This window comes from Fringilla coelebs (genome assembly GCF_963513975.1).
Source record: "Fringilla coelebs genome assembly, chromosome: 6".
In the NCBI taxonomy this organism is placed as follows: domain Eukaryota; kingdom Metazoa; phylum Chordata; class Aves; order Passeriformes; family Fringillidae; genus Fringilla; species Fringilla coelebs.
This window is the reverse complement of record NC_140034.1, coordinates 1,434,084-1,459,044: the sequence shown is the minus strand read 5'-3', so window position 1 is coordinate 1,459,044 and position 24,961 is coordinate 1,434,084. Positions and strand designations below refer to the sequence as shown.

The window sequence follows — 24,961 nt, the reverse complement described above, 5'->3', positions numbered from 1 at the left end:
TGGCGTAGCTGGGAAGAGCCTTCAAGTGCCGTAGAATCATGGAATGGATGGGTTTGGTTCCCAACAACACCATTCCATGAATGGTTTGGGTTGGAATGGTGTTGTTGGGAAGAGCCTTACAGTGCTGTGGGAAAGAAATCCAGGGAATTTGCACCAGAGCCAAAGAAAGATGAATTAAATAAAAGAGAGGAAAAAATCCTTCAAGTCTGGAAAATCCAGGATGGCTGGATTGGAATTGATGTAGGAAATTGAAATGGTTTGGATTGGAATGGTGTAGTTGGGAAGAGCCTTAGAGGTAGTGGAATCTTGGAATGGTTTGGGTTGGAATGATGTTGGGACGAGCCTTCCACTGCTACAGGATCATGGAGTGGTTTGGGTTGGAATGGTGTAGCTGGGAAGAGCCTCTGGGTGCAGTGGAATCATGGAATGGATGGGTTGGGTTTCCAACACCACCATTCCATGAATGGATGGGCTGGAATGGTGAAACTGGGAAAAGCCCTTAAGTGCTACAGAATCTTGGGATGATTTAGGTTGAAATGGTGTTGTTGGGAAGAGCCATCAGCTGTTGGAATGATTTGAGTTGGGAGAGCCTAAAATTCCACCAGTGCCACCCCTGCCATGGCAGGGACACCTCCCACTGTCCCAGGGTGTCCCAGTGTCCATGGCAGGGACACCTCCCACTGCCCCAGGGTGTCCCAGTGTCCATGGCAGGGACACCTCCCACTGTCCCAGGGTGTCCCAGTGTCCAGCCTGGCCTTGGGCACTGCCAGGGATCCAGGAGCAGCCACAGCTGCTCTGGCAATTCCAGCCCAGCCAGGAATTCCCAGTTCCCAATCTCCCACCCATCCCTGCCCTCTGGCACTGGCAGCCATTCCCTGGCTCCTGTCCCTAGTCCCTCAGGTAGCTGTGGGTTAGAGCTGTCCCCTTTTCCCAGTGCTGTTTTGTCCAGTTTCAAACATTCCCTGGTTTTTAGCTCTCTTCCCTTCTCTTTGGAAATTCCCATCGTTGCTTCCCATTGTGCTGATTCCCTTAACCCTGCCTTTCCAAACCCTTAATCCCAAGCCCTTAGTCCTGGTTTTATTCCTAGCTGCAAACTGATCCAGGCCTTTTTTTTTTAATTTCTTTTTTTCTTTGCATCCCCTTGCAATTCTCCTGAAATGTGGGAAGCGTTCCCAGATTCCGTTCCTTGGCACTGGTGGGAGTTGTTGGAAGGTGTGCCAGGAGTGCTCCACAAGACATGAATGATGCTGTTTGGGATTACTGGAGTTTGCCGAGTTTTTCTTCTCCTGGAATTGGAAATGAGCTGGAATCTCAGCCAGTGGGATGCCAACACCTTTCCAATTCCTTTTCCCAGAACAAAGGAATCGCTGGGATCTTTTTAAGCCGTGCCAGGTTTGGGGAAGGAGAGATTTGATCCTTTTCCAGTGTTTTTTTAACATTGTTTGAGGTGTTTTCCTGTCTGGAGGAGACTTTGCCAGTTTATCCTCTGGAAAAAAAGGGAAAATCAGTGTTCACAGAGCAAAAAACATGGAAACATTGAGTCAAAACCTTTGGAATTTCCATCCTGACTTATTCCACATATTCCTTGTCCTGTCTCCAGCACCTGGAGTGCGCAGGCAGGATGTGCTCAGGCTGATATTTTGGAATTGCCTGATGGAAAAGTTGCATCCAATGACTGGGAGAAGAAGGTATTGATGGAATAAATTCCCACCAAGGAATAATCTCCTTTTTGGAACGTGTTTAGGTCCCAGAATTTTGTGTCATCACATTTTTTAGTACTTTGTGACCATCAGGACCTTGTCATTTCAAAGGAAAAAGTGATTTTTTTTTTAGGAAAAATCCCAAACAAATAACCCTTGTTCAGCCAGTTACTCTGATTCCTGGTTTTCCAAGGAATATTTTATATGGAATATCTATTTTTTTAAGGAATCAGGGAGTTTTTGCAGGATCTGTGACTCGTTCTCAGCAGCTGCTGCTCCTGCCTGGCCAAGCTGGGCTGCCAAATCCCTCTTATCGAGATTCCCACCCTTTTCCCATTTTCTCTGCTCCTCCTCCCCAGTTCTTTCACTTTTCCAGCAAAATCAAATGTCAGCCCCTTTCTTTGTCACCACAGCTGAACTCAGTGGCAGTTCAGACTCTCACTCCCATTTTGGGATCAGCGAGAGCATCGGGAGGAATTGGGATCCCGTGAGAGGAAAATATGGCACAGCTGATTGGGATCACTGGGAAACTTAGGGTTTGTATCACTGGGGCAATTAAGGTTTGGATCACTGGGGCAATTAAGGTTTGGATCACTGGGAGATTGAATGTTTGGATCTTTAAGATTTAGGGTTTAGATCACTGGGAGATTTAAGGTTTGGATCTTTGAGGTTTAGGGTTTGCATCACTAGGAGATTTAGGGTTTGGATCGCTGGGAGATTTAAGGTTTGGATCACTGGGAGATTTAGGGTTTGGATCACTGGGATATTTAAGGTTTGGATCACTGGGAGATTTAGGGTTTGGATCACTGGGATATTTAAGGTTTGGATCTCTGGGAGATTTATGGTTACATCATTGGGAGATTTAGGGTTTGGATCTCTGGAAAATTTAGGGTTTGGATCATTGAGATTTAGAGTTTGGATCACAGGGAGATTTAAGGTTTGGATCTCTGGAAAATTTAGGGTTTGGATCATTGAGATTTAGGGTTTGGATCTCTGGGAGATTTAAGGTTTGGATCACTGGGAGATTTAGGGTTTGGATCATTTAGATTTAGTGTTAGGATCACTGGGAAACTTAGGGTTTGGATCATTGATATTTAGGGTTTGGATTACTGACAAATTTAGGGTTTGTATCATTGGGACTTGGGATTTAATTCAGAAAATTTCCTGGAAATGAGGTTGGAGTTCATTTTCAGTCTTGCCAGAATATTCTGGAAATACCAACAAGCTCTGGTGTGAACATAACCTGGGATGCATCAACTCCCAATATTTAGGGATTTTCCTGGAGTTTCTTCCTGTGCTGTTGGCACTGTCTGAAGGACAGCATGATTTTTCTGTATTATTTCTAATGGAGTTTTAAAAATGGGAACAGCTTTAATCAAACAGGCTGATTTTGATCTGAAGGGAATCAATAACATCAGTGATGTTCCAGAGCATGAGGTGGAGGGAACAGAGCCCCTTAAACCTGGCCTTGGGGGAGCTCCACTGAGCTGGATTTAGTCTGGTCTAGAGTAGGCTTCCCAAAAACCAGCCTGGCTTCCTGTGGAATCTGCCTTGGAGGAGGGAGGAAATGTTGTGTGGGCCTGATGGAGAAAAAAATTTGGGATGGGTGAAACTTTGGATACTGAGCTGGACACTGGTGAGGCCCCACCTCAGATCCTGGGGTCAGCTGGGATCATTCATGACAGGAAGGACTGGAGGGGCTGGAGATTGTGTCCAGGGAAGGGAACAGAGCTGGGAAGGGGCTGGAGAATCCCTGAGGAGCTGGGAAGGGGCTGGAGAATTCCTGAGGAGCTGGGCAGGGGCTCAGGCTGGAGCAAAGGAGGCTCAGGGGGCCCTTGTGGCTCTGCACAGCTCCTGGCAGGAGGGGACAGCCGGGGGGTCGGGCTGTGCTCCAGGGAACAGGGACAGGAGCAGAGGGAACGGCCCCAGGCTGGGCCAGGGCAGCTCAGGGTGGGCACAGCAGGAATTTCCCCATGGAAAGGGGGCTCAGGCACTGGCACTGCCCAGGGAGGGTTGCAGTGCCCAGCCCTGCAGGTGTCCCCTGGAGGTGGCACTCAGAGCTCTGGGCTGGGGACAAGGTGGGCACGGGGCACAGCTGGGACTCTGACCTTGGAGCTCTTTTCCAGCCTCAGGGATTCTGTGAGGTTTAGATTGGATATTTGGGAACATTTCTTCCCTGAAAGGGTTCCCCAGGCCTGGCACAGGTACAGGGTGGAGTCCCCATGCCTGGAGGGATTGAAATCCCTGTGGATGTGGCACCTGGGGACATGGGGCAGTGGTGGCCTTGGCAGTGCCATGTTGGACCTCATGATCTTGGAGGGCTTTTCCAACCTTCACAATTCTATGAAATTTTGAGGGACAGGAATCTCCTGAAAACCAGTTTGGGGTTTTTGAAGGAGAGCTTGGTTGGTTTTGTTTTGTCTTTTTGTTTGTTTGGGGTTTTTATTTGGGTTCCTTTATTTATGACACTTCCCAGCCCCAAATCTTCGTGTCAGCCACAAAATCCCTCCCCTAATGACTGTGACAGGTAATGGAGTCAAGATTTTTATTGCTGAAAGATTAGAGAAGAAACATTTCCTGGTGTGGAGCTCAGCTGAGTCGTTGTCATCCCTGACAGCATTTTGGGAACACTCTGTGAAGCTGCTTCCCTGTTTTTTACTCCTTCAAGGGGAGTAAAATGAGTGGAGATGGAGAGAAGGAAAAGCAGAAACAACACCTGAAATTGTTGTTTTAAGTGGGGAAAAAAGTCTCAGTTTGAACTGCCTGGGTTTCACGATGGCTTTGTCACTTTGAACCATGATTCAGCTCTGAGGATTGAAGTTGAAGTGGAAAAAAATCCATTTTCGGCATTTTCCCCTCTCTGTTTAGACTGCAGCGTTTGAATTTAATGACACAAACACATTTTGATGCCTTTTTACTCTTGAGGGAAACAAATCCCTGTGGGAACAGGGAGCTGCTGGCTCCCTGTCCTGTTTGGGGTGGGAGGGAGCAGCTCCAAAGATCTCCACCCTCCAAAGATCCCATTCCCAAAGTGGGTGAGGGCACAGCCTCTGGGTTGGGGTAACAGCTTGGCATAAACTGGGACCTCAGAGGTTGTCCAGAGAGGCAAATTCCTGGGAAAACTTGGAATGCTCAATGATTTTTAGGGAAAAAATGGGATTTGCCCCTTTGGACACTGAGGGTGGTGCATTGGTGGCAGTTGGGTGGTGGAAATCCTGAACCTGGGAATGGTTTAATGGAGCTGATCCTGGTGGTGAGGAGGAGATTTCCAGTCCCTGGGTCCACCCTGAAACTTCCAGCATTCCCAGAAAAGTTCTCAGGAAGTGGTGACTCTGATTTAATAGAACATCATGGGTGGAAGAAGTTTTGCATGAACATTTGGGGCTGAGCACACAGAAAATGATTCCATTTTGTTACTTCCTTAACTTTGCCTTTTACATTGGGAATTAATCCACGATCGATTTCTGCTCCCCCCGGGTGTTTTAAATCTGATAATGGTTATTCCCTGATTTTTCCTGGGATATTGCACCATTGCTGAGTTTATCCCTTGCTTTCCTGAGGAAATTTTTATTATTTTAATGAGTTCCGTGGTTTTTTTCCCAGACCTTTGCTTGACACTCCCCATCTTCCCAAGGTTTCACCCCTCAGAGAGGGCCCTTTCCTTGGATTTTAATCCAAGGGAATTGTAGAAGCTTTGGATGGAGGGAATGGGAAATTCCTGCTCTAATTATTTTCTGGTTTATGGAACAAAACTGTATTTTTTAGCTGACTGGGGATTCTGAGCAGTGCTCACTGTGGAGCACTGGTGAGCACTGGGATCATCTCCCCATTCCCAGTTCTTTCCATGGAATCCTGGAATGGGTTCGAAGGGACGTTAAAAACCATTTTATTCCAAACCCAGCCCTGCCATGGCAGGGACACCTCCCACTGTCCCAGGGTGTCCCAGTGTCCAGCCTGGCCTTGGGCACTGCCAGGGATCCAGGGGCAGCCACAGCTGCTCTGGCAATCCCAGCCCAGCCAGGAATTCCCAGTTCCCAATCTCCCACCCATCCCTGCCCTCTGGCACTGGCAACCATTCCCTGGCTCCTGTCCCTCTGTCCTTGTCCCCAGTCCCTCTCCAGCTCTCCTGGAGCCCCTCCAGGCCCTGCCAGGGGCTCTGAGCTCTGCCTGGAGCCTTCTCCTCTCCAGGGAACATTCCCAATTATCCTGATTCCCTAGCAGAGGTTCATTTTTGAACAATTCTGGCTCCTGGGAGGTGACTCCTGCACAGAATTCCTGGAATTGCCTCATCCTTGGATCCAATTCCCTTCTTTCCAGCTCTCCCAGTTCCCCTCCTTCCTGGTTTTCAGCTCTTTCCTGTGGGTTTAATTAAACCCCAGCCCTTTTTTCCCCTAAAATGCGAGGATTTGATCAATTCCTGAACCTGGATGGCAACAACAGCAACTTCTTCTGTCCCTGGGAAAAAGAAAAAAAAAATAGGACTTAGACAGGGCCACAAGGGAAAAGAGAGTCTGAATTTGGATTTTATGGGGTTCTCATCCCCGGGCTTGATTTTGTGCTCATTTAGAATCTCAAAATGACAAAATGTGTTGTATTTATTTGCCCTTAAAGAGTTCCAGGGAATTCCCAGGCACTGAAGTTATGAGGATGTGTTTGTGATTTCAGAGGTTTGACATGGAATTCTATTATTGGAAAGCCTCCATAAAAAGAAATTATTAGGAATTCCAATGGAGTTTTGTCTGCTTCTTTCTGCCCTTAAATAATTTGTTTTTTATTAATCTTTATTATGAAGGTGAATTTTTTAAACTTTAATTAAAGTTGCTGAATAAAAAAGCAGGGAGAATTAAAAAAATACCCAAAATTTGGAGCTGTTCAGATAATTTCCTCAAATTCCTGGGATAATTTAGGTCAGTGCCAGTCCAGGCACCTTCCTGGTTTCCCACCAGGAAGGTTCAAATAATCCTGTAAAAAACTCAGAGAAATTTCTGACCTCAGCTCCCAGTTAATGCTGAAAAAGGCATTTTCCAGCCATGCAGGATGGAAAATCCATCATTCTTCAGTGGGGTATTGATAGAAAAAGTGTTTATGGATTATTCAGGATTAAAGTATTAGATTTTTGGAAGCAGGAAAACGTCTGCAAGTCCAAAGGAACAACACTGGAATCAAAGTAATCCAAAGTAATCAAAGATTAATTGTTTCAATTAATCATTGGCCAGGTTATTCCAAGATTTTTGGGAAAGAATTTGTGGGTACTTCCCTAAATCCTACTTTTCCATAAAAAAAAGATTGATTCAAATGAGCAGGATAAAGGAATTTTATCAATTTATTATTTTTAACCATTTTTTACCTGAAGTTTTACTGATTTACATAAGAATGAACTGTTTTTTTCTCAGGATCAACTCATTAAAACCCTTTTAAATTATTCAGCAATTCCTTAAAATCCTTTTATTTTTCCAGTAATATTTGGACTTTCAGCCTTGAAGTGTAAGGAAAGTTTCCTCTGCAATTCCAAAGCCAAATCCCAAATTTTTGGGATTCAGACCCCTTGGATATCTGCCTGATTTTCCAGAGTTTGGATGCCAATGTGTAAAATCTGAATTCCAATGTGAAGGAATGGATTTTAAAAACTGATTTTATTTAATTGATTTTATTGTTTTTGGAGACATCCTCAGATTCCAGTTTCAGGATTACTCTGGAATAAAGTGAAAGAAAACACTGACACTTTTCCATAGGAGTTGTAGCTTTGTGGGTTTGTTGCTGATTTTTTCCATAATTTTCCACAGTTTTCCTCTGCTGGAAAATAAAAGGAAATCTTTTCCCAATGTGTTACAACAACCGAGCTGGAAAAGAGCAATTTCCTTGGGATCCTTGGCACAGAATCCAGATGCTCATGTCCTGCCTGTTCACAGCTCCTGTCACTGCTGGCTTTTCCTTGGATCAGGAAAAAATTTCCTGATCAGGAAAAAGTTTCCCTGGAAAAAAGGAAATGCTGAGATGTGCAATCCAAGGGCACGAGTTGGCCCATAAAGGCAATTTATGCTTTGGAGGTGGGAGGCCATTCCCTGTGTTCATGGAATCACAGAATCCAGGAATGGTTTGGATAGGAAGGGACCTTAAATCCCATCCCTTTGCAGCCCCTTTCCCATTCCACCTCCCACTGTCCCAGGCTGCTCCAACCCCAGTGTCCAACCTGGCCTTGGGCACTGCCAGGGATCCAGGGGCAGCCACAGCTGCTCTGGGAATTCCATCCCAGCCCCTCCCCACCCTCCCAGCCAGGAATTCCTTCCCAATATCCAACCTAAATCTCCCCTTTTCCAACTCAAAGCCACTCCCTGCCTCTTGTCCTTCCATCCCATGTCCCTCTCCAGCTTTCCTGGAGAACTGGGGCTTGGAGCACCCTGACATGGTGGAAAGTGTCCCTGCATTGGAATTGGATGGGATTTAAGGTCCTTTCCCATCCAAACTCTCCCATGATTCTGTGATTACAAAAATAAGAAAACCATCAGGAAAAAAAAAAAAAAAGGAAATTTGAATTCATTTCTCCTCCCAGACCCAGCACAGGCAGCCTCAAATCCCACAGATCAGAAATCCCTGGGAATGTTCAAGGCTTGGAGCAACCTGGGATAGTGGGAGATGTCCCTGCCATGGCAGGGCCTGGAGCAGGATCCTTCAACTCCTCCAACCCAAACCATTCCATGGTCCCACGAGATGCTGCTCCTCAGGGACTCCTGGATGAAGTGTTTGTTCCCATGAGCTGTTGGGTTTCTTGGGAATTTCCCTGAGTCATCCAAGGGGAAATCCTGGTGCCACTCACACAAATCCTGTGGTTTGGTGCTGAGTTTTAGACTGTGCACATTTTCCAGACCTAAAGGTAATCCTGGGTTTTGGAGACGAATTTTAGACTGTGCCTGTTTTCCAGACTTAGTTATCCTGGTTTTTAGTGCCAAGTTTCAGAATCTGCCCATTTTCCAGACCAAAAGTAATCTTGGATTTTTGTGCTGAGCTTTAGACTCTACCCATTTCCACACCTAAAGTTATCCTGGATTTCAGTGCCGAGATTTAGACTCTGCCCATTTTCCAGACCTAAAGGTAATCCTGGATATTGGTGTTGAGTTTCAGAATCTGCCCATTTTCCAGACCCTGCCCATTTTCCAGACCTAAAGGTAATCCTGGTTTTTGGTGCCAAGTTTCAGACTCTGCCCATTTTCCAGACCAAAAGTAATCTTGGATTTTTGTGCTGAGCTTTAGACTCTACCCATTTCCACACCTAAAGCTATCCTGGTTTTTGGTGCCAAGGTTTAGACTCTGCCCATTTTCCAGACCTAAAGGTAATCCTGGATATTGGTGTTGAGTTTCAGAATCTACCCATTTTCCAGACCCTGCCCATTTTCCAGACCTAAAGGTAATCCTGGATATTGGTGTTGAGTTTCAGAATCTGCCCATTATTCAGACTCTGCCCATTTTCCAGACCTAAAGTTAGCCTGGATTTCAGTGCTGAGGTTTAGACTCTGCCCATTTTCCAGACCTAAAGCTATCCTGGATTTCAGTGCTGAGGTTTAGACTCTGCCCATTTTCCAGACCTAAAGTTATCCTGGATTTCAGTGCTGAGGTTTAGACTCTGCCCATTTTCCAGACCTAAAGGTAATCCTGGTTTTTGGTGCTTGCTCAGATCAGGTGGACCAAAACAGCAGGAAGTGCCTCTGACAGATTCCAAGATTCCAGTGTCTTCAACGAAACCCTGAGGATTTCCAACATCCAGAGACACCAGGGAGGCCGCTACTACTGCAAGGCTGAGAACGGCCTGGGCTCCCCGGCCATCAAATCCATCCGAGTGGACGTGTACTGTGAGTAAATCCTTGGAATTCTGCCTTTGGTCCTTTAGGAATGCCTTAAAACATCTGTTGTTCCCAAGAAATGTTCGGCTCCTCGGGAATCCCAATTTTAATGGCGGATGCCGCGGGTTTGCGGAGTTTTAACGGAATGTGAAGGGTTGGGATTGCAGGGAAAAACGTGGATGATTGGGATTGTGGTGAGGGATGGGAAGGACTGGAATTGCAGGGAAAAGTGTGAAGGATTGAGGTGGCAGGATAAGAATGTGAAGGATTTGGATTGGAGTGAAAATATGAAGGTTGGGATCGCGGTGAAAAATGGGATGGATTTGGACTGCAAGGAAAATGTGAAGGATTGGGATTGGAGTGAAAAAGTGAAGGATTGGGACTAGAGTGAAAAAAGTGAAGGATTTGGATTGTAGTTAAAAATGTGAAGGTTGGGATTGCAGGAAAAAAATGTGAAGGATTTGGATTGTAGTGAAAAATGTGAACGATTGGGATTGTGGTGGAAAATGTGATGGATTTGGATTGCAAGGAAAATGTGAAGGATTGGGATTGGGATTGTAGTGAAAAAAGAGAAGGATTGGGATTGTCTTGAAGGATGTGAAGGATTTGGATTGTGGGGGGAAAAGGGAAGGATTGGAATTGGAGTGAAAAAAGTGAAGCATTGGGATTGTAGTTAAAAATGTGAAGAGTTGGGATTGCAGGAAAAAAATGCGAAGGATTTGGATTGGAGTGAAAATATGAAGGTTGGGATAGCGGTGAAAAATGTGATGGATTTGAATTGCAAGGAAAATGTGAAGGATTGGGATTGTAGTGAATAATGTGAAGGATTTGGATTGTGGTGAAAAATGTGAAGGATTGGGATTGTGGTGAAAAATGTGAAGGATTGGGACTAGAGTGAAAAAAGTGAAGGATTTGGATTGTAGTTAAAAATGTGAAGGACTGGGATTGTGGTGGAAAATGTGATGGATTTGGATTGCAAGGAAAATGTGAAGGATTGGGATTGGAGTGAAAAAAGAGAAGGATTGGGATTGTCTTGCAGGATGTGAAGGATTTGGATTGTGGGGGAAAAAGGGAAGGATTGGAATTGGAGTGAAAAAAGTGAAGCAGTGGGATTGTAGTTAAAAATGGGAAGGGTTGGGATTGCAGGGAAAAACGTGGATGATTGGGATTGTGGTGAGGGATGGGAAGGACTGGGATTGCAGGGAAAAGTGTGAAGGATTGGGATGGCAGGAAAAAAATGCGAAGGATTTGGATTGGAGTGAAAATATGAAGGTTAGGATAGCGGTGAAAAATGGAATGGAATTGGATTGCAAGAAAAATGTGAAGGATTGGGATTGTAGTTAAAAATGTGAAGGACTGGGATTGTGGTGGAAAATGGGATGGATTTGGATTGCAAAGAAAATGTGAAGGATTGGGATTGTACTGAGAAAAGTGAAGGATTGGGATTGTGGTGAAAAAAGAGAAGGATTGGGATTGTGGTGAAGGATGTGAAAGATTGGGATTGTGGGGGGAAAAGGGAAGGATTGGAACTGGAGTCAAAAAAGTGAAGCATTGGGATTGTAGTTAAAAATGTGAAGGGTTGTGATTGCAGGGAAAAACGTGGATGATTGGGATTGTGGTGAGGGATGGGAAGGACTGGAATCGCAGGGAAAAGTGTGAAGGATTGAGGTGGTAGGAAAAAAATGTGAAGGATTTGGATTTGAGCAAAAATATGAAGGTTGGGATCGCAGTGAAAAATGTGAAGGACTGGGATGGTGGTGAAAAATGTGATGGATTTGGATTGTAGTGAAAAAAGTGAAGGGTTGGGATTGTGGTGAAGGATGTGAAGGATTGGGATTGTGGGGAAAAATGTGATGGATTTGAATTGTAGTGAAAAAAGTGAAGGATTGGGATTGTAGTGAAAAATGTGAAGGGTTGGGATTATGGCAAAAATATGAAGGATTAGGATTATGGTGAAGGATGTGAAGGATTGGGACTGTGGTACAAAATATGAAGGATCTGGATTGCAGTGAAAAATCTGAAGGATGTAGATGACAAGGAAGAAACTGAAGGATTGGGAATGAAGGGAAAATGTGATGGATGTGGATTGTGGTGAAAAATAAGAGATATTTTTATTTCAGTGAAAAACGTGAAGGATCGGGATTGTGGTGAAAAATAGGAAAGATTGGGATTGCCATGAGAAACACAAAGGATTTGGATAGCAGGGAAAAAATGTGAAGGATTTGGATTGTGGTGAAGAATGTAAAGGATTGAGATTATAGGGAAAATGTGAAAGATTTGGATTGTGGTGAAAAATGTGAAGGGCTGGGGTTGGACTGAAAGTGTAAAGGATGTGAATTGCAGTGAAAAGTCAGAAGGATGTGAATTGAAAAGTCAGAAGGATGTGAATTGCAGTGAAAAGTCTGAAGGGTGTGGATTGCAGGGAAAAAATGTGAAGGATTTGGAATGCAGGGAAAAGTGTGAAGGGTTTGGATTGCAGGGAAAAATGTGAAGGGTTGGGATTGTGGTGAAAAATAAGAAATATTTGAATGTCAGTGAAAATGTGAGGGGTTGGGATTGCAGGAAAAAATAGAAAAGATTTGGATTATGGTGAGGAATACAAAGTTTTGGGATTGCAGTGAGAAATGCAAAGGTTTGGGATTGCTTTAGCCCTGGAAGGGGCTCTGGGGTCTCCCTGGAGCCTTCTCTTCTCCAGGTGAACATTCCCAGCTCTCCCACCAGAGCTGCTCCAGCCCTTGGATCATCCTGGAGCCTCCTCCGGACTCCAGACTGTGAAATTTGCTTTGGGTTCACTCCCAGAATTCCAGAAGGGTTTGGGTTGGAACAAACCTTAAATCCCATCCCATTCCAGACCCTGCCATGGCAGGGACACCTCCCACTGTCCCAGGGTGTCCCAGTGTCCATGGCAGGGACACCTCCCACTGTCCCAGGGTGTCCCAGTGTCCAGCCTGGCCTTGGGCACTGCCAGGGATCCAGGGGCAGCCACAGCTGCTCTGGCAATTCCAGCCCAACCAGGAATTCCCAATTCCCAATTCCCAAATCTCTCCTTTTTCAACTAAAAGCCATTCCCTGGCTCCTGTCCCTCTGTCCTTGTCCCCAGTCCCTCTCCAGCTCTCCTGGAGCCCCTTCAGGCCCTGCCAGGAACTCTGAGCTCTCCCTGGAGCCTTTTCCATGGAAATAATCCCAATTCTCCCAAGCTTTCCTCACAGGATAAATGCTCGAAGCCTTGGATCATCTCCACCACCCGCTCTGCACTCCCTTGTTTATTATAAATGAAGAAATAATCAACTATTTCTTTTTTTCTCTATTCAATTATTTTTATTCTCCTTTTAGACCATTTAAAATCCGGAATAAGGCAGGGAGAGAGCAGCGGGGTCTCTCCAGGAGCCCCTCCTCATTATTTATACCCAATTAATTCCAAATTTCCCTTTTAACAGGGATTTATTTAAACCTTTTAAGGAGCCTCTGGAAAAATTTCTCTAAGTAGAGATGGATGTGCTCTAAAACCAGACTTTCCTAACCCAGTTTGTTGTTCATTAATTCCACAAAATTAAGTTTCTGTCATTTAAGAAGTGGAGGAACGAGCATTAATTAGGTTTGGGATTATGAAACCAATAATTACTGACTTAAGATGCTAATACTCCCAATTTGTAACAATTATTCCACGTCGAGCACGTCAGGTGGCCTTTGCCATCAACGCCTGCTTTTCCTGGCTTGGGAAATCCATTTTTCCTGCTTTGTTTATGGAAGAATGATGCAGGTACAGAGGGAATTAATAACCCAAAATTGCTGTTAAAAGACCTCAGTTCCTGCAGTGTCAGAGTGGGATTAAATCCTGTTTATTCCACGTTTTTTTGGTGGGTGCTCCTGGTCCATCTGGATTTTCCGGCACGGTGGGGATCCAAAGTGAGCTCTGGAACAGCCTGCTGGAAGTGGGATTAAAAATGCTTTCAATGATTCCACGTCTTGATTCGAGTGTGCTTGATTTAATGATAATCATCTGGAAATTTTTAGTCAATTCTGATTGCATTTCCCACGGAATTTCATCTTGGAATTGGCCACACCACAGGTTTAGTTTGACCTCTTTCATCTCACACCTCTGTCTGCTTTTTAGGGTTGAGTTTTTCCTTCGCTGCTCTATCAAAAATCAATTTAATAACTTTTATTTTTTACCCTAAAAACCATCTGATCATGGAGCTTTGAGGAATCCTCTCTCTGCCCAAGTTTTTCTGTTCAGCTGCTTCATTTTCTAAAAAAAAAAAAAAAGATCAGTCTGGTTCTTCCCCAAACTGAATTGGGTTTCCTTCCATTTCCAGCTATTTTTATTCCTTATATTTATATTCCCTGGAGCCAAAAGAGCTCTTCTGTACTGATTTCCCTCATGAGGTTCTTGAAGCCAATAATAATCTATATACTATAAATAAAATTTAAATTATTTATTATTTTTATTTTAAATTTACATTTAAATAGATTTATTTGATAGAAAGAAATTTAAACTTATTTTTAGTTTTTTAAATTTTGTTTCAAATGTATTTTTTATTTTAAAATTTTATTCGAAATTATAATTATTAAATATTCTCTTTGGAGGAATTTTTGTGTTTTGTGCTTGTTACATCTTTTCCAGCAAACTCAGATCCTGAGTTTTATCTAGGGGGGAGGAGTTTCCTGTTGGATTTTTCTTTGCCCTTTAATTAATTCTTTTTCCTTTAATTAATTCATTTTTGTTGCCTTTTAATTATTTAATGTTGCTTAAAAACACAAGATCAGGTTGTGATCCTGCACTCCAGTCACTGATTCTGGGTATGGGAGTAAATGAAATCCTTCCTGCCCAGTGACCCCAGAAGCTCTCATTATTCCAGGACTTTCCCAGGGTTTCAGGCCATGCCTGGGGCTCTGCTGGGAATTCCTGGGGGTGCCTCGTTCTGTGGGAGTTTCTGACTCCTGATGATTGGGAAAATCCATTGATTGGGAAAATCCACTGATCCTTTTCCATCTGGGATTGTGCCCAAAGAATCATGGGATGGTTTGGGTTGGAATGAGGATAAATCCCATCAATTCCCACCCCTGCCATGGCAGGGACACCTCCCACTGTCCCAGGGTGTCCCAGTGTCCATGGCAGGGACACCTCCCACTGCCCCAGGGTGTCCCAGTGTCCATGGCAGGGACACCTCCCACTGTCCCAGGGTGTCCCAGTGTCCATGGCAGGGACACCTCCCACTGTCCCAGGGTGTCCCAGTGTCCAGCCTGGCCTTGGGCACTGCCAGGGATCCAGGGGCAGCCACAGCTGCTCTGGCAATCCCAGCCCAGCCAGGAATTCCCAGTTCCCAATCTCCCACCCATCCCTGCCCTCTGGCACTGGGAGCCATTCCCTGGCTCCTGTCCCTCTGTCCTTGTCCCCAGTCCCTCTCCAGCTCTCCTGGAGCCCCTTCAGGCCCTGCCAGGGGCTCTGAGCTCTGCCTGGAGCCTTCTCCTCTTCAGGGGAACATTCCCAGCTCTCCCAGCCTGGCTCCAGCCCTTGGAGCATCTCCATGGATTCCTCTGGATCACTCCAGCAGCTCCACATCCTGCTGCTGTTGGATCCAGGGCTGGGGCAGCCCTGCAGGTGAGGTCTCACCTGAGCAGGGCAGAGGGGCAGAATCCCACGCTGAGGGATCAGCCCAGGGCACAATTTCCCAGGGCAAAATCCAGAGGCACTGTCCAGCCTCTGATCCCCCAACACCCCTAATCCTTCTCCTCAGGGCTCCTCCCATCCCTGTGGAAGTTGAGCATGGGGTGTTGTTGTTTGTTCTGTTGGTGCTAAACCCCTGCCTGCTCCCTGGGAATTCCAGCGCTAATCCAGCCTCAGAACCGATGGAATTGGCTCTGTTTGGTGCCCTTGGAGCAGGAAAACCCTCCTGGAGCTCTGCACCCCCTGGTGTCACCCAGACATGCTCATATTTCCTAGCCAGGTGTATTTATAACCTCATTAAAAGAGGGGAGAAAACATTTTCTCCATAAAATCCCATCCCTTAGAGCTCATTATTTTCTTTTGGAATTCTGCTGCAGCCTGAACCCTCGGGAAAGCATCACAGGCCGGAGCTGCGTGGGGATTGTTGATCCTGAAGTCATTTGCTTTGTCCTTTTGTGTTGGAGTGTGTTAACAGCCTGCTGGCAGGGCTCTGATCCTCCCGAAATTCCATTGGAAATCGATGGCAGCTCCTCAGGGGGCTCCCAGGGTCACGCTCTCCATCGTGGGAACAAGGAGGGAACGTTTGCTTCCTTCCAGCAGCTGGAAATGCTGCTTGTTCTCAGTGCCGGGGCTGTTCTGCACATGCAGCACTGCAGATGCAGAATAAATCTCTTTGAAAGGGGAAAATAGCTCCCATGGAGCTGGGAATAACTTGATTCCCGTCCTTCCAGCTTGGTTAGAGCTGTTGTGTGTCCACACTGGACACGTGAAGGGGTGGAGAGCGGGAGAGCTCGTTTTCCTTTCTGTAGGATGCAAGAAATGGAGAGATTAATTGGATTTTTGAGATTTATATCCCACCCAAAGCATTTCAATGCTACCTTGATGGAGAAGCTGTGACTGCTTCATCCCTGGAAGTGTTCCAGGCCAGGTTGGAGGGAGTTTGAACACCCTGGCATAGTGGAAGGTGTCCCTGCCCATGGCAGGGGTGGCACTGGATGGGCTTTAAGTTCCTTCCTTCTGACCCAAACCCTTCTGGAATTCTGTGAATTATTGAGAATAAATCTGATGAGGAGCAGCTGAAGAGCTGGGAAGGGTCTGGAGAATCCCTGAGGAGCTGGGCAGGGGCTGGAGAATCCCTGAGGAGCTGGGCAGGGGCTGGAGAATCCCTGAGGAGCTGGGCAGGGGCTGGAGAATCCCTGAGGAGCTGGGCAGGGGCTGGAGAATCCCTGAGGAGCTGGGCAGGGGCTCAGGCTGGAGCAAAGGAGGCTCAGGGGGCCCTTGTGGCTCTGCACAGCTCCTGGCAGGAGGGGACAGCCGGGGGGTCGGGCTGTGCTCCAGGGAACAGGGACAGGAGCAGAGGGAACGGCCCCAGGCTGGGCCAGGGCAGCTCAGGGTGGGCACAGCAGGAATTTCCCCATGGAAAGGGGGCTCAGGCACTGGCACTGTCCAGGGAGGGTTGCAGTGCCCAGCCCTGCAGGTGTCCCCTGGACGTGGCACTCAGAGCTCTGGGCTGGGGACAAGGTGGGCACGGGGCACAGCTGGGACTCTGACCTTGGAGCTCTTTTCCAGCCTCAGGGATTCTGTGAGGTTTAGATTGGATCTTTGGGAACATTTCTTCCCTGAAAGGGTTCCCCAGCCCTGGCACAGGTAGAGGGTGGAGTCCCCATGCCTGGAGGGATTTCAATCCCTGTGGATGTGGCACCTGGGGACATGGGGCAGTGGTGGCCCTGGCACTCAGAGCTCTGGGCTGGGAACAAGATGGGCATCGGGCACAGCTTGGACTCGATGATCCTAAATTCCTTTCCAACCTCAATGATTCCGTGGCTGAAAGCTTGTGCTGGGTCACGGAGGCAAAATAGCTTGGAAAACAGGGGACTTCCACGTTTAGGGATAGTTTAGGAGCTGAATAACTCCCAAAGGAAAAATAACATGGAAAAAGCAGGACTTTCACATTGAGGGATAACTCAGGGGCTGAATGACTGCAGCTCAGCGATGCGTCACCGCTGTCTCCGCTCTGCCCGCCGGGATGAAGCCGTTCCCATCCCTTTCCCAGATGTGTTTTATTCTTATCCCGCCTGCTCCGAACATCTGAAGACAAAGGCAGCTAATTAACAAATGAAATCAGCAAACTGCAGGCCCAGCAGCTGGGAGGAGATGATCCAGCAAATCCAGCCTGGATCCTGCCAAGCTGTTCCTCTCTGTGACTCTCCCGGAGCTCAGGTCAGGGCTGTGGGGATCGTGATCCCCGTTTCCCTCTCCCAGACAGATCCATGCCTTTGGAATTCTGCACAAGGAGGATTTGAGCAGCGTCTGCCACACTTCTGTGCACCTCCACTCCACCATGACGATGCAATTCCCAGGGAATTTGGATTAGACCCGTTTTGATCAGCTTAGGTTGAGTTTTCCATTTGTTCAAGACCTCAGGGATGTGTGAGGGGAATTCTTCCAATCCAGTGTTTACCATGCCTGGCTTTTGGGGAGTGCTTGGTTCAATTCAGAGTTTAGAGACTGAGAAATTGAACCTGATGGTGGCACAAACCTCTGTGGGAAACATCTTTCCCTAATTATTTTCAGGTTGATTAAGAGACTTTAACTGCATAGTAGCGCCCATGACTTCAGCTTGATTTAAAGATTGATTAATCTGGTGACTCCTCATAATTTCATCAACCCAAATTGAAAATTTTGGGATATTTTTTCCTTTTCTCGTAAAACAGTGAAGAGATTCATCTTGTTGAGCTTCCCAATGTTAAATCTTTATAGGTTTGTGTTTGTGTGGCATTTGCAATTACTGTGTCTGGAATGGTTTGGGATGGAAGGGACTTTAAATCCCATCCCATTCCACCCCTGCCATGCCAGGGACATCTCCCACTGTCCCAGGCTGCTCCAAGTCCCAATGTCCAACCTGGCCTTGGGTACTGCCAGGGATCCAGGGGCTTCTCTGGGTGACCATTCCAAGCCTTTCCCTCCCAGCCTTCCAAGCCCCTGGATATTCACATGCTGTTGGGAAAGAACCACCACCCCCAGCCACCCCCAGCTTTAAAAAGAGGGGTTTTAAAATCTGTTCAGAAAATTGAATATCAATTAGTCCCAATTCAATCAGAATTGAAGCCAGAATTCTGGAGAACTTCCATGAGCATCAGGGTCGGGTGGCTTTAACCTACCTGGCTAAAGGGAGGGAATTTTGGAGTTTCCCTGCAATATCCCTGCAGAATCCTTTGTCCCAACACCATATTTTTCCTCCTTTTTCTCTTTTCTAACCCTCACATGGCCTGAGCAAATCCCAGCTTTATGTAATCACCCAGTCACACATTCCCAACACTGGGAATGTTCAGGGAAATCTCCCAAAAATTGAAAGCATTCTTCACTCTCCTGGTAATGCTTCTGCTTTGGCTTTGCTGCAGCTGTCGGGATCTTTCCAGCACTGCCGTTGGAAAAAAAAATCCATCAGGTTCTGCAGTGGGAATTTTCCATTAATTGACCATTATGAAATGCTTTGGCAGAGGCTTTGCTGCAGTCCCATTCCCAACTTGGATTTCTTGGAGCTTTCCCGATATTCCTATCAAAATCCATCCCTCGCCATAGTTCAGTGCTTGCTCGGAAGGGATTAGCTGGAGAGGGACTGGGGACAAGGATGGAGGGACAGGAGCCAGGGAATGGCTGCCAGTGCCAGAGGGCAGGGATGGGTGGGAGATTGGGAACTGGGGATTCCTGGCTGGGCTGGAATTGCCAGAGCAGCTGTGGCTGCCCCTGGACCCCTGGAGGTGTCTAAGGGCAGGTTGGATGGGGTTGGAGCAGCCTGGGACAGTGGGAGATGTCCCTGCCCATGGAAGGGTCTGGAATGGGATGGGATTTAACATCCTTTCCATCCCAAACCATTCCCTGTTTCCATGATCCAGCATGGATCCTGTTCCAAGAGAGCAGATTGGACAAGCAGGTGATGACATCACAGCTCCTGGAATCACGGAGTGATTTGGAATCCTTTATCTAAAATGATCTCTTGTCCAAGCCCCAGCTCAAACCAGCGCCACCTTCAAGGTCAGATTCCTCAGGACTCTGTCCAGCCAAGCTTTGGATGTCTCCAAGTATCCCACGGTCCCTCCAGACACTTGGCCAATTGCACAGGGAATTTGTTTTCCTTATATCCAGGAGAAATTTCTCTTGGTGCAGCCTAGACCTCATGGTCCTTTCCTCTGCACCTCCAAGAAGAGCTTTTCACTTTCTCTAGAACTTTCTGGTAGCAAGTTGAAGACAGAAATTCCATCTGCTCTTCATCCCGGCTTCTCCTTTGTCTTCGTCTTCTCCAGGAGTCCCTGGTTGGAATTTGAAGACAGAAATTGGATTTTCCCTTCATCCAACCATCTCCAGGTTGGCCCAACCCAGCTCCCTCTGGATCTGGATGGCCTCCAGTCGCCTTGGTGGCCTTCCCTGCATTGTTCCAGTGTATCCATGTCTGGAGCTGGACAGGGCACTCAGGAAGTTGTCTCACAGGGATGGATGGGACGAGAAGGAATTTTTCCCTGGAAGCAGCTCTCTTGCAACCAGGGATGGACATGGTTTTAGTCCTGGTTTCAGTCCTGGTTCCAGGTTTTGAGGGATTTCCTCTGCCTTGTCTTGAGGCAAGTAACTCCATGAAGATGAAGCTGAGCCCAGATTTGGACCTCTCAGGTCTTTTATCCAAGGATTCACCTTCATCTGAGGGTCAGAGATTGGAAGAGCATCCCTGGACTCGGTGACGGAGCTCATGGCTCCTTGTTTGCCATCCAGGGATGTGCTTTAACAGGGATAACCTGGGAATCGGTGTGGGAAAAGTTCTGTTCTCCATCACAACTCAGGAGTTTGACCCTAAAAATTGCAGCAAGTTAATTTTCTCCTTTTTACTTTCAACCTCATGAGGAGAAACCAGAATTTCTGAGCACTCTCAACCCTTTTCAAGCGCCGCCGTGATTTCAAATAACCTTTTGAACAAAACTGAAATCTCATTAGGAAATGCCATCCTAATTTGGAGCAGCAGATCCATAATTTTCTTCTGTCATCTTAAATCAAATGTTTTGGAAGGGGGGACGAAGGTAACAGTTATTTAAAACCCGTGCCCCATTATGAGGTATTATTGCTGGAATTGTTGGGAATCTTGGAAGAGTTTTTATTTCCAATTAATCATGAGACTCTCCAGCTTCAGTCTTCTTATGCAAATAGAAATGGAACCGCTCAAGATGAATTCTTAGTCTTCAGATGAATTTTTAATCTTTAGGCTTGGCCTTTTTTTCTGGAAAATGGTTTTCAAAATTGAATTTTTGTGTTTTCTAATCTATTTTATTAACAAAGTTCTTCCTTAAGAATTCCATGGATTGTCAAGCTTTGGAAAAGGCTGTTCAGGGAAGGGGTGGAGTCAACACCACTGGAAAAGTTCAACCAGTTGTGGATGTGGCTCATGAGGCCGTGGTTTAGTGGTGAATGTGGTGGTGGTTGATGGTTGGATTTGGTGATCTCAGGGGGCTTTTCCAACCTCAGCAATTCCAGGATTCTCTACCTTTGCAGAGGGATTTGAGGGTGCCTTTGACAGGTCACGTGAAGATTTGAGAAGCTCGTTCTCCATTTCACTAAAATTTGACCTCAGACAAACCTGATGAACCAACATTTTGATAATTAGTCACACCAGACTTTGCAAAAATAGGGTTAAATTTGGTGGATAAAGGAATAATTAACTGCTGTCTAAAGGGTTTTAAGGAATTTTAAGGAACAAGCAGTGCTGAGAAGGTCCTGGAATGGTTGCAGCCAATGCTGAGTTGTGCATGGAATGTTGTGTTCCTGTGTGCTTGGAGGGTGCAGCTGGAATGCTGAGTCCAGGATTCCAGCACAAGAAAAACATGGAGTTGTTGGAGAGGAGATCACAGAGATGCTCTGAGTGCTGGAGCCCCTCTGGAGCCAGGCTGGGAGAGCTGGGAATGTTCATCTGGAGAAGAGAAGAATCCAGGGAAAGCTGAGGGTACCTGAAGGGGCTCCAGGAGAGCTGGAGAGGGACTGGGGACAAGGGATGGAGGGACAGGAGCCAGGGAATGGCTCCCAGTGCCAGAGGGCAGGGATGGGTGAAGATTGGGAACTGGAAATTCCTGGCTGGGCTGGAATTGCCAGAGCAGCTGTGGCTGCCCCTGGATCCCTGGCAGTGCCCAAGGCCAGGCTGGACACTGGGACACCCTGGGGCAGTGGGAGGTGTCCCTGCCATGGACACTGGGACACCCTGGGACAGTGGGAGGTGTCCCTGCCATGGCAGGGCTGGGATGGAGTTCAAGGTTCCTCCCACTGAAGCTGTTGGTTTCCAGGGTTAGAAGGACAGGGGGAGGGGGAGTAACTTCCCACCTGCAGGGAGCCAGGATTGATGGGATATTGGGAAGGAATTCCTGGCTGTCAGAGTGGTCATTTGGAAATTGTGTGTTCTTAACCAGTACTTAGGAAAAACATTCCTTGCTTTCCTTATTTTTTCCTTGTTCCATTTCTTTCCTTCGTGAATAGAATTGCTCCTCCAGACAAAGCTCAGAAAAACCCACAGACCAGGAATTTTTTTTTTTCCTGGTGGGGTAAAGCCCAAATTAATTACTTTGGTATCCTCATATTCCAAGGGCTATTGTGTTTTTTATTCCTTGTGGAAGCCAGTTCCTCGTTGTGGGCATCTCATTTTCTTGGAGCTGCTGCAGTGGGAGTAATTATCCGATATCTGTATTTTAATCAAGAGAAATGTGTTCCAAAGCCCGGGATGAATTTACCTGCTGGAAGTTAAATGCCTGTAACTAAAAGCAGGGAATCTGCATTAAATTGCTGCCTTAAATTGCAGCTTTAAAAGCAAACAGCTGCGTGCACATGATCCATGGACTCCTGGATCCTGCCATTTGGATGCAAATCAGGCTGTCTATTTATTGCCAAAGCTTTATAATTTTGTGGAAAAGAGTTAGAAGAAACAAGGAGTAAAGCTGCGAACCAGACGAAACCGCGGTAATCATCGCACTATAATAGAAATATGATTGACATTTGCATGAGATTGGCTGCGTTGTTCTGCCTAAAAATGTGAGTTTTGAAGGAGATCCAGTTGGGGAGAAAGAAATAAATCCTAAACCTGACTTTTGCTGCAAAATTCCTAAAATCTGGGGCTCTTCAAGCTGTTTTGTCTCTGTTTTACCCTTGACTAGCTACGAGGCGTTGCGGGAAATTCCCGTCGTTGAGTCGCCTAAAGCCTGGCTTAAACTTGGTTTTCCCCGCCTGTTTTTTCGCCCAGATTTGGATGATCCCATAGTGACGGTCCACCAGAGCATCGGGGAAGCCAAGGAGCAGTTTTATTATGAGAAGACCGTGTTCCTCAGGTGCGTGGCCAACTCCAACCCGCCCGTGCGCTACAGCTGGCGCCGCGGCCAGGAGGTGCTGCTGCAGGGCTCCGACAAGGGAGTGGAGATCTACGAGCCCTTCTTTACCCAGGTAGGCCTAAAAAATGTTGGGTTTTTTTTTTTTTTTTTTCCTTCTTGAGGCTTCGTAATGGGACCTGCCAGCTGGGTTTGTGGGGTGGATATTGGGGATGGCCTCCAGATGATGGTGCCCCACCCAAAGGCTCCTGGGTGCCGTTAATAGATTTGTTGGTATAAAATTGATTTAGTTTTTGCAAAAATATGAATTATTGAATGATGTGGGAGTGATATCTACAGGAGGCCTGTTAAAGTGATTTTTATTGGATCCTGCAAGCCCAAACTTCTGATTCCCATTTCCTCATCCTTCCTTATCCAACTCAGCGATTCCCCACTCAGCCTAAATTACAGCCTTAAAAATTTCTTCATGTGGATTAAATTTGAGGAACAATTTATTTATGGAAGAGGTACAGGCTGCCCAGAAGAGGGGTGGAGTCTCCATATCTGGAAGATGGAGATTTTTGTAAAAATATTCATTAATAAATGATGTGGGAGTGATATCTACAGGAGGCCTTTGAAAGTGATTTTTATTGGATCCTGCAAGCCTAAACTTCTGATTTGATTCCTATTTCCTCATCCTTCCCAATCCAACTCAGTGATTCCACGCTCAGCCTAAATTACAGCCTTAAAAATTTCTCCTTGTAGATTAAATTTTACGAAAAAATTATTTATGGAAGAGGTACAGGCTGCCCAGAAGAGGGGTGGAGTCTCCATATCTGGAAGATGGAGATTTTTGTAAAAATATTCATTAATAAATGATGTGGGAGTGATATCTACAGGAGGCCTTTAAAAGTGATTTTTATTGGATCCTGCAAGCCTAAACTTCTGATTTGATTCCTGTTTCCTAATCCTTCCCAATCCATCTCAGTGATTCCATGCTCAGCCTAAATTACAGCCTTAAGATCTCTTCATGTAGATTAAATTTTAGGAAAAATTTATTTATGGAAGAGGTACAGGCTGCCCAGAAGAGGGATGGAGTCTTCCTCCCTGGAAATGGTTAAAAACCAAGTGTGGATGTGGCCCTTGAGGACGTGGATTCGTGGAGAACATGGTGGGGGTTAATGGTTGAAATTAATGATCTTGGAGGGCTTTTCCAACCTTAAAAATTCCATGATTCCCGACTCTATGGGAGATCCCCATGCTGGTTTTTATACTCCTTTTTTTTCTGCCTCTTTTATCTTTAAATATAAGGCTTCATTTCACAATTCCCCCACTTAAAGATAAGGTGTCAAAAAAGGAAATAAAACCTTTTCCAAAGTGTTCCGGCTCCCATTCCCAGCCCTGAAGGAATCCCGGCTCTGTCGGATAAACTGAGATTAATTTATCATGCACACATTTGCACCAAGGCAGGATGAAAAAAGGTGGCAAATCCCATTGTCTGTGGCCAAAAGTGTGGGATGGTGTTTGAAGAAAAAAAAAAAAAAAAGAAAGGGGAAAAAAAAAGGGGAAAATTGGTTTGGAAAATCTCAAGGAATAACAAGGAAAGACAGAGGTGAAAACTGCCTGGTAATTTGGTGTTCAGAGCAGAAAGCAACTGCGACTTTCATAAATAATTTTCAGTTAATGATTTGAGAGCACCTTCATTTGTGGCTTTTTATTGTACTTGACAGCTTTATATTGCTCCAACAGCTCCGTGTTTTCCGGAGAAATGTGGAGCCCGGAACCTTGCAGAGATGGGAATTAAATCACAGAGCCAAGTTATTGGTGTCCCAAATGTAATGAGATTATTTTTAATTTAACATGAACGGACCCGGTTTCACAAATCTGGGGCTTTGCTTGGACTCGAGTGTAAACTGGAGTTTTGAAATGTTTTAATTAAAAGGGGAAAGTGGATTTTTAAATTTTATATTTCATATTGGAAATGCTGAGGATTGCCTTCCCTAAAATCTAAGGATTCATCTACTAAAATGTGTCACATGAAATTAGATTCTTTTTTTTAGGTTATTAAGATCACCCTTCCCTAAATCTCGGTGTGGGTTTAATTAATGAATAAATCAGATTGTCCTGGTGATATTCCAATCTTATCCATAACCTTTCCCCACTTATTGGAGGGCAGCTGGAATTAGCGTGGCCTGGATCCGTGCAGGCAAGATCTGCTCTGTGTTTATGAGAGGAAAAGATGTAATTAAAGGTTCAAGGGTCATCAACATCTTCTGCTTAATTAGTTCATTTCATGGTAGGGATGCACATAGGGAGAGCTGATGGGAAGAGGGACAGAGGGGATTTGGCTTCAGAGGATGAAGGCCTGGGAATTTTGAGAGGGAATTTTTTTCTTGAGGGCTCTGAGGGTGGATTTGAATCTGGAAGTGAAAT

General features: G+C 45.9%; 1 protein-coding gene across 2 annotated transcripts in view; it reads left to right on the top strand.

The window, feature by feature from the left end:
* The window catches only part of MDGA2 (MAM domain containing glycosylphosphatidylinositol anchor 2), a gene marked incomplete at both ends in the record, with an annotated part of 211,291 nt that overhangs the window by 73,148 nt on the left and 113,182 nt on the right, over positions 1-24,961 (top strand). Inside the window, 2 exons of one of the 2 annotated variants that reach the window (XM_084207384.1) lie at positions 9,370-9,544; positions 22,468-22,664. In XM_084207384.1, the coding sequence (XP_084063510.1) occupies positions 9,370-9,544; positions 22,468-22,664 (372 nt within the window). Of the gene's footprint in view, positions 1-9,369; positions 9,545-22,467; positions 22,677-24,961 lie in introns of both variants that reach the window. The other variant, XM_084207383.1, reaches the window with a different exon arrangement.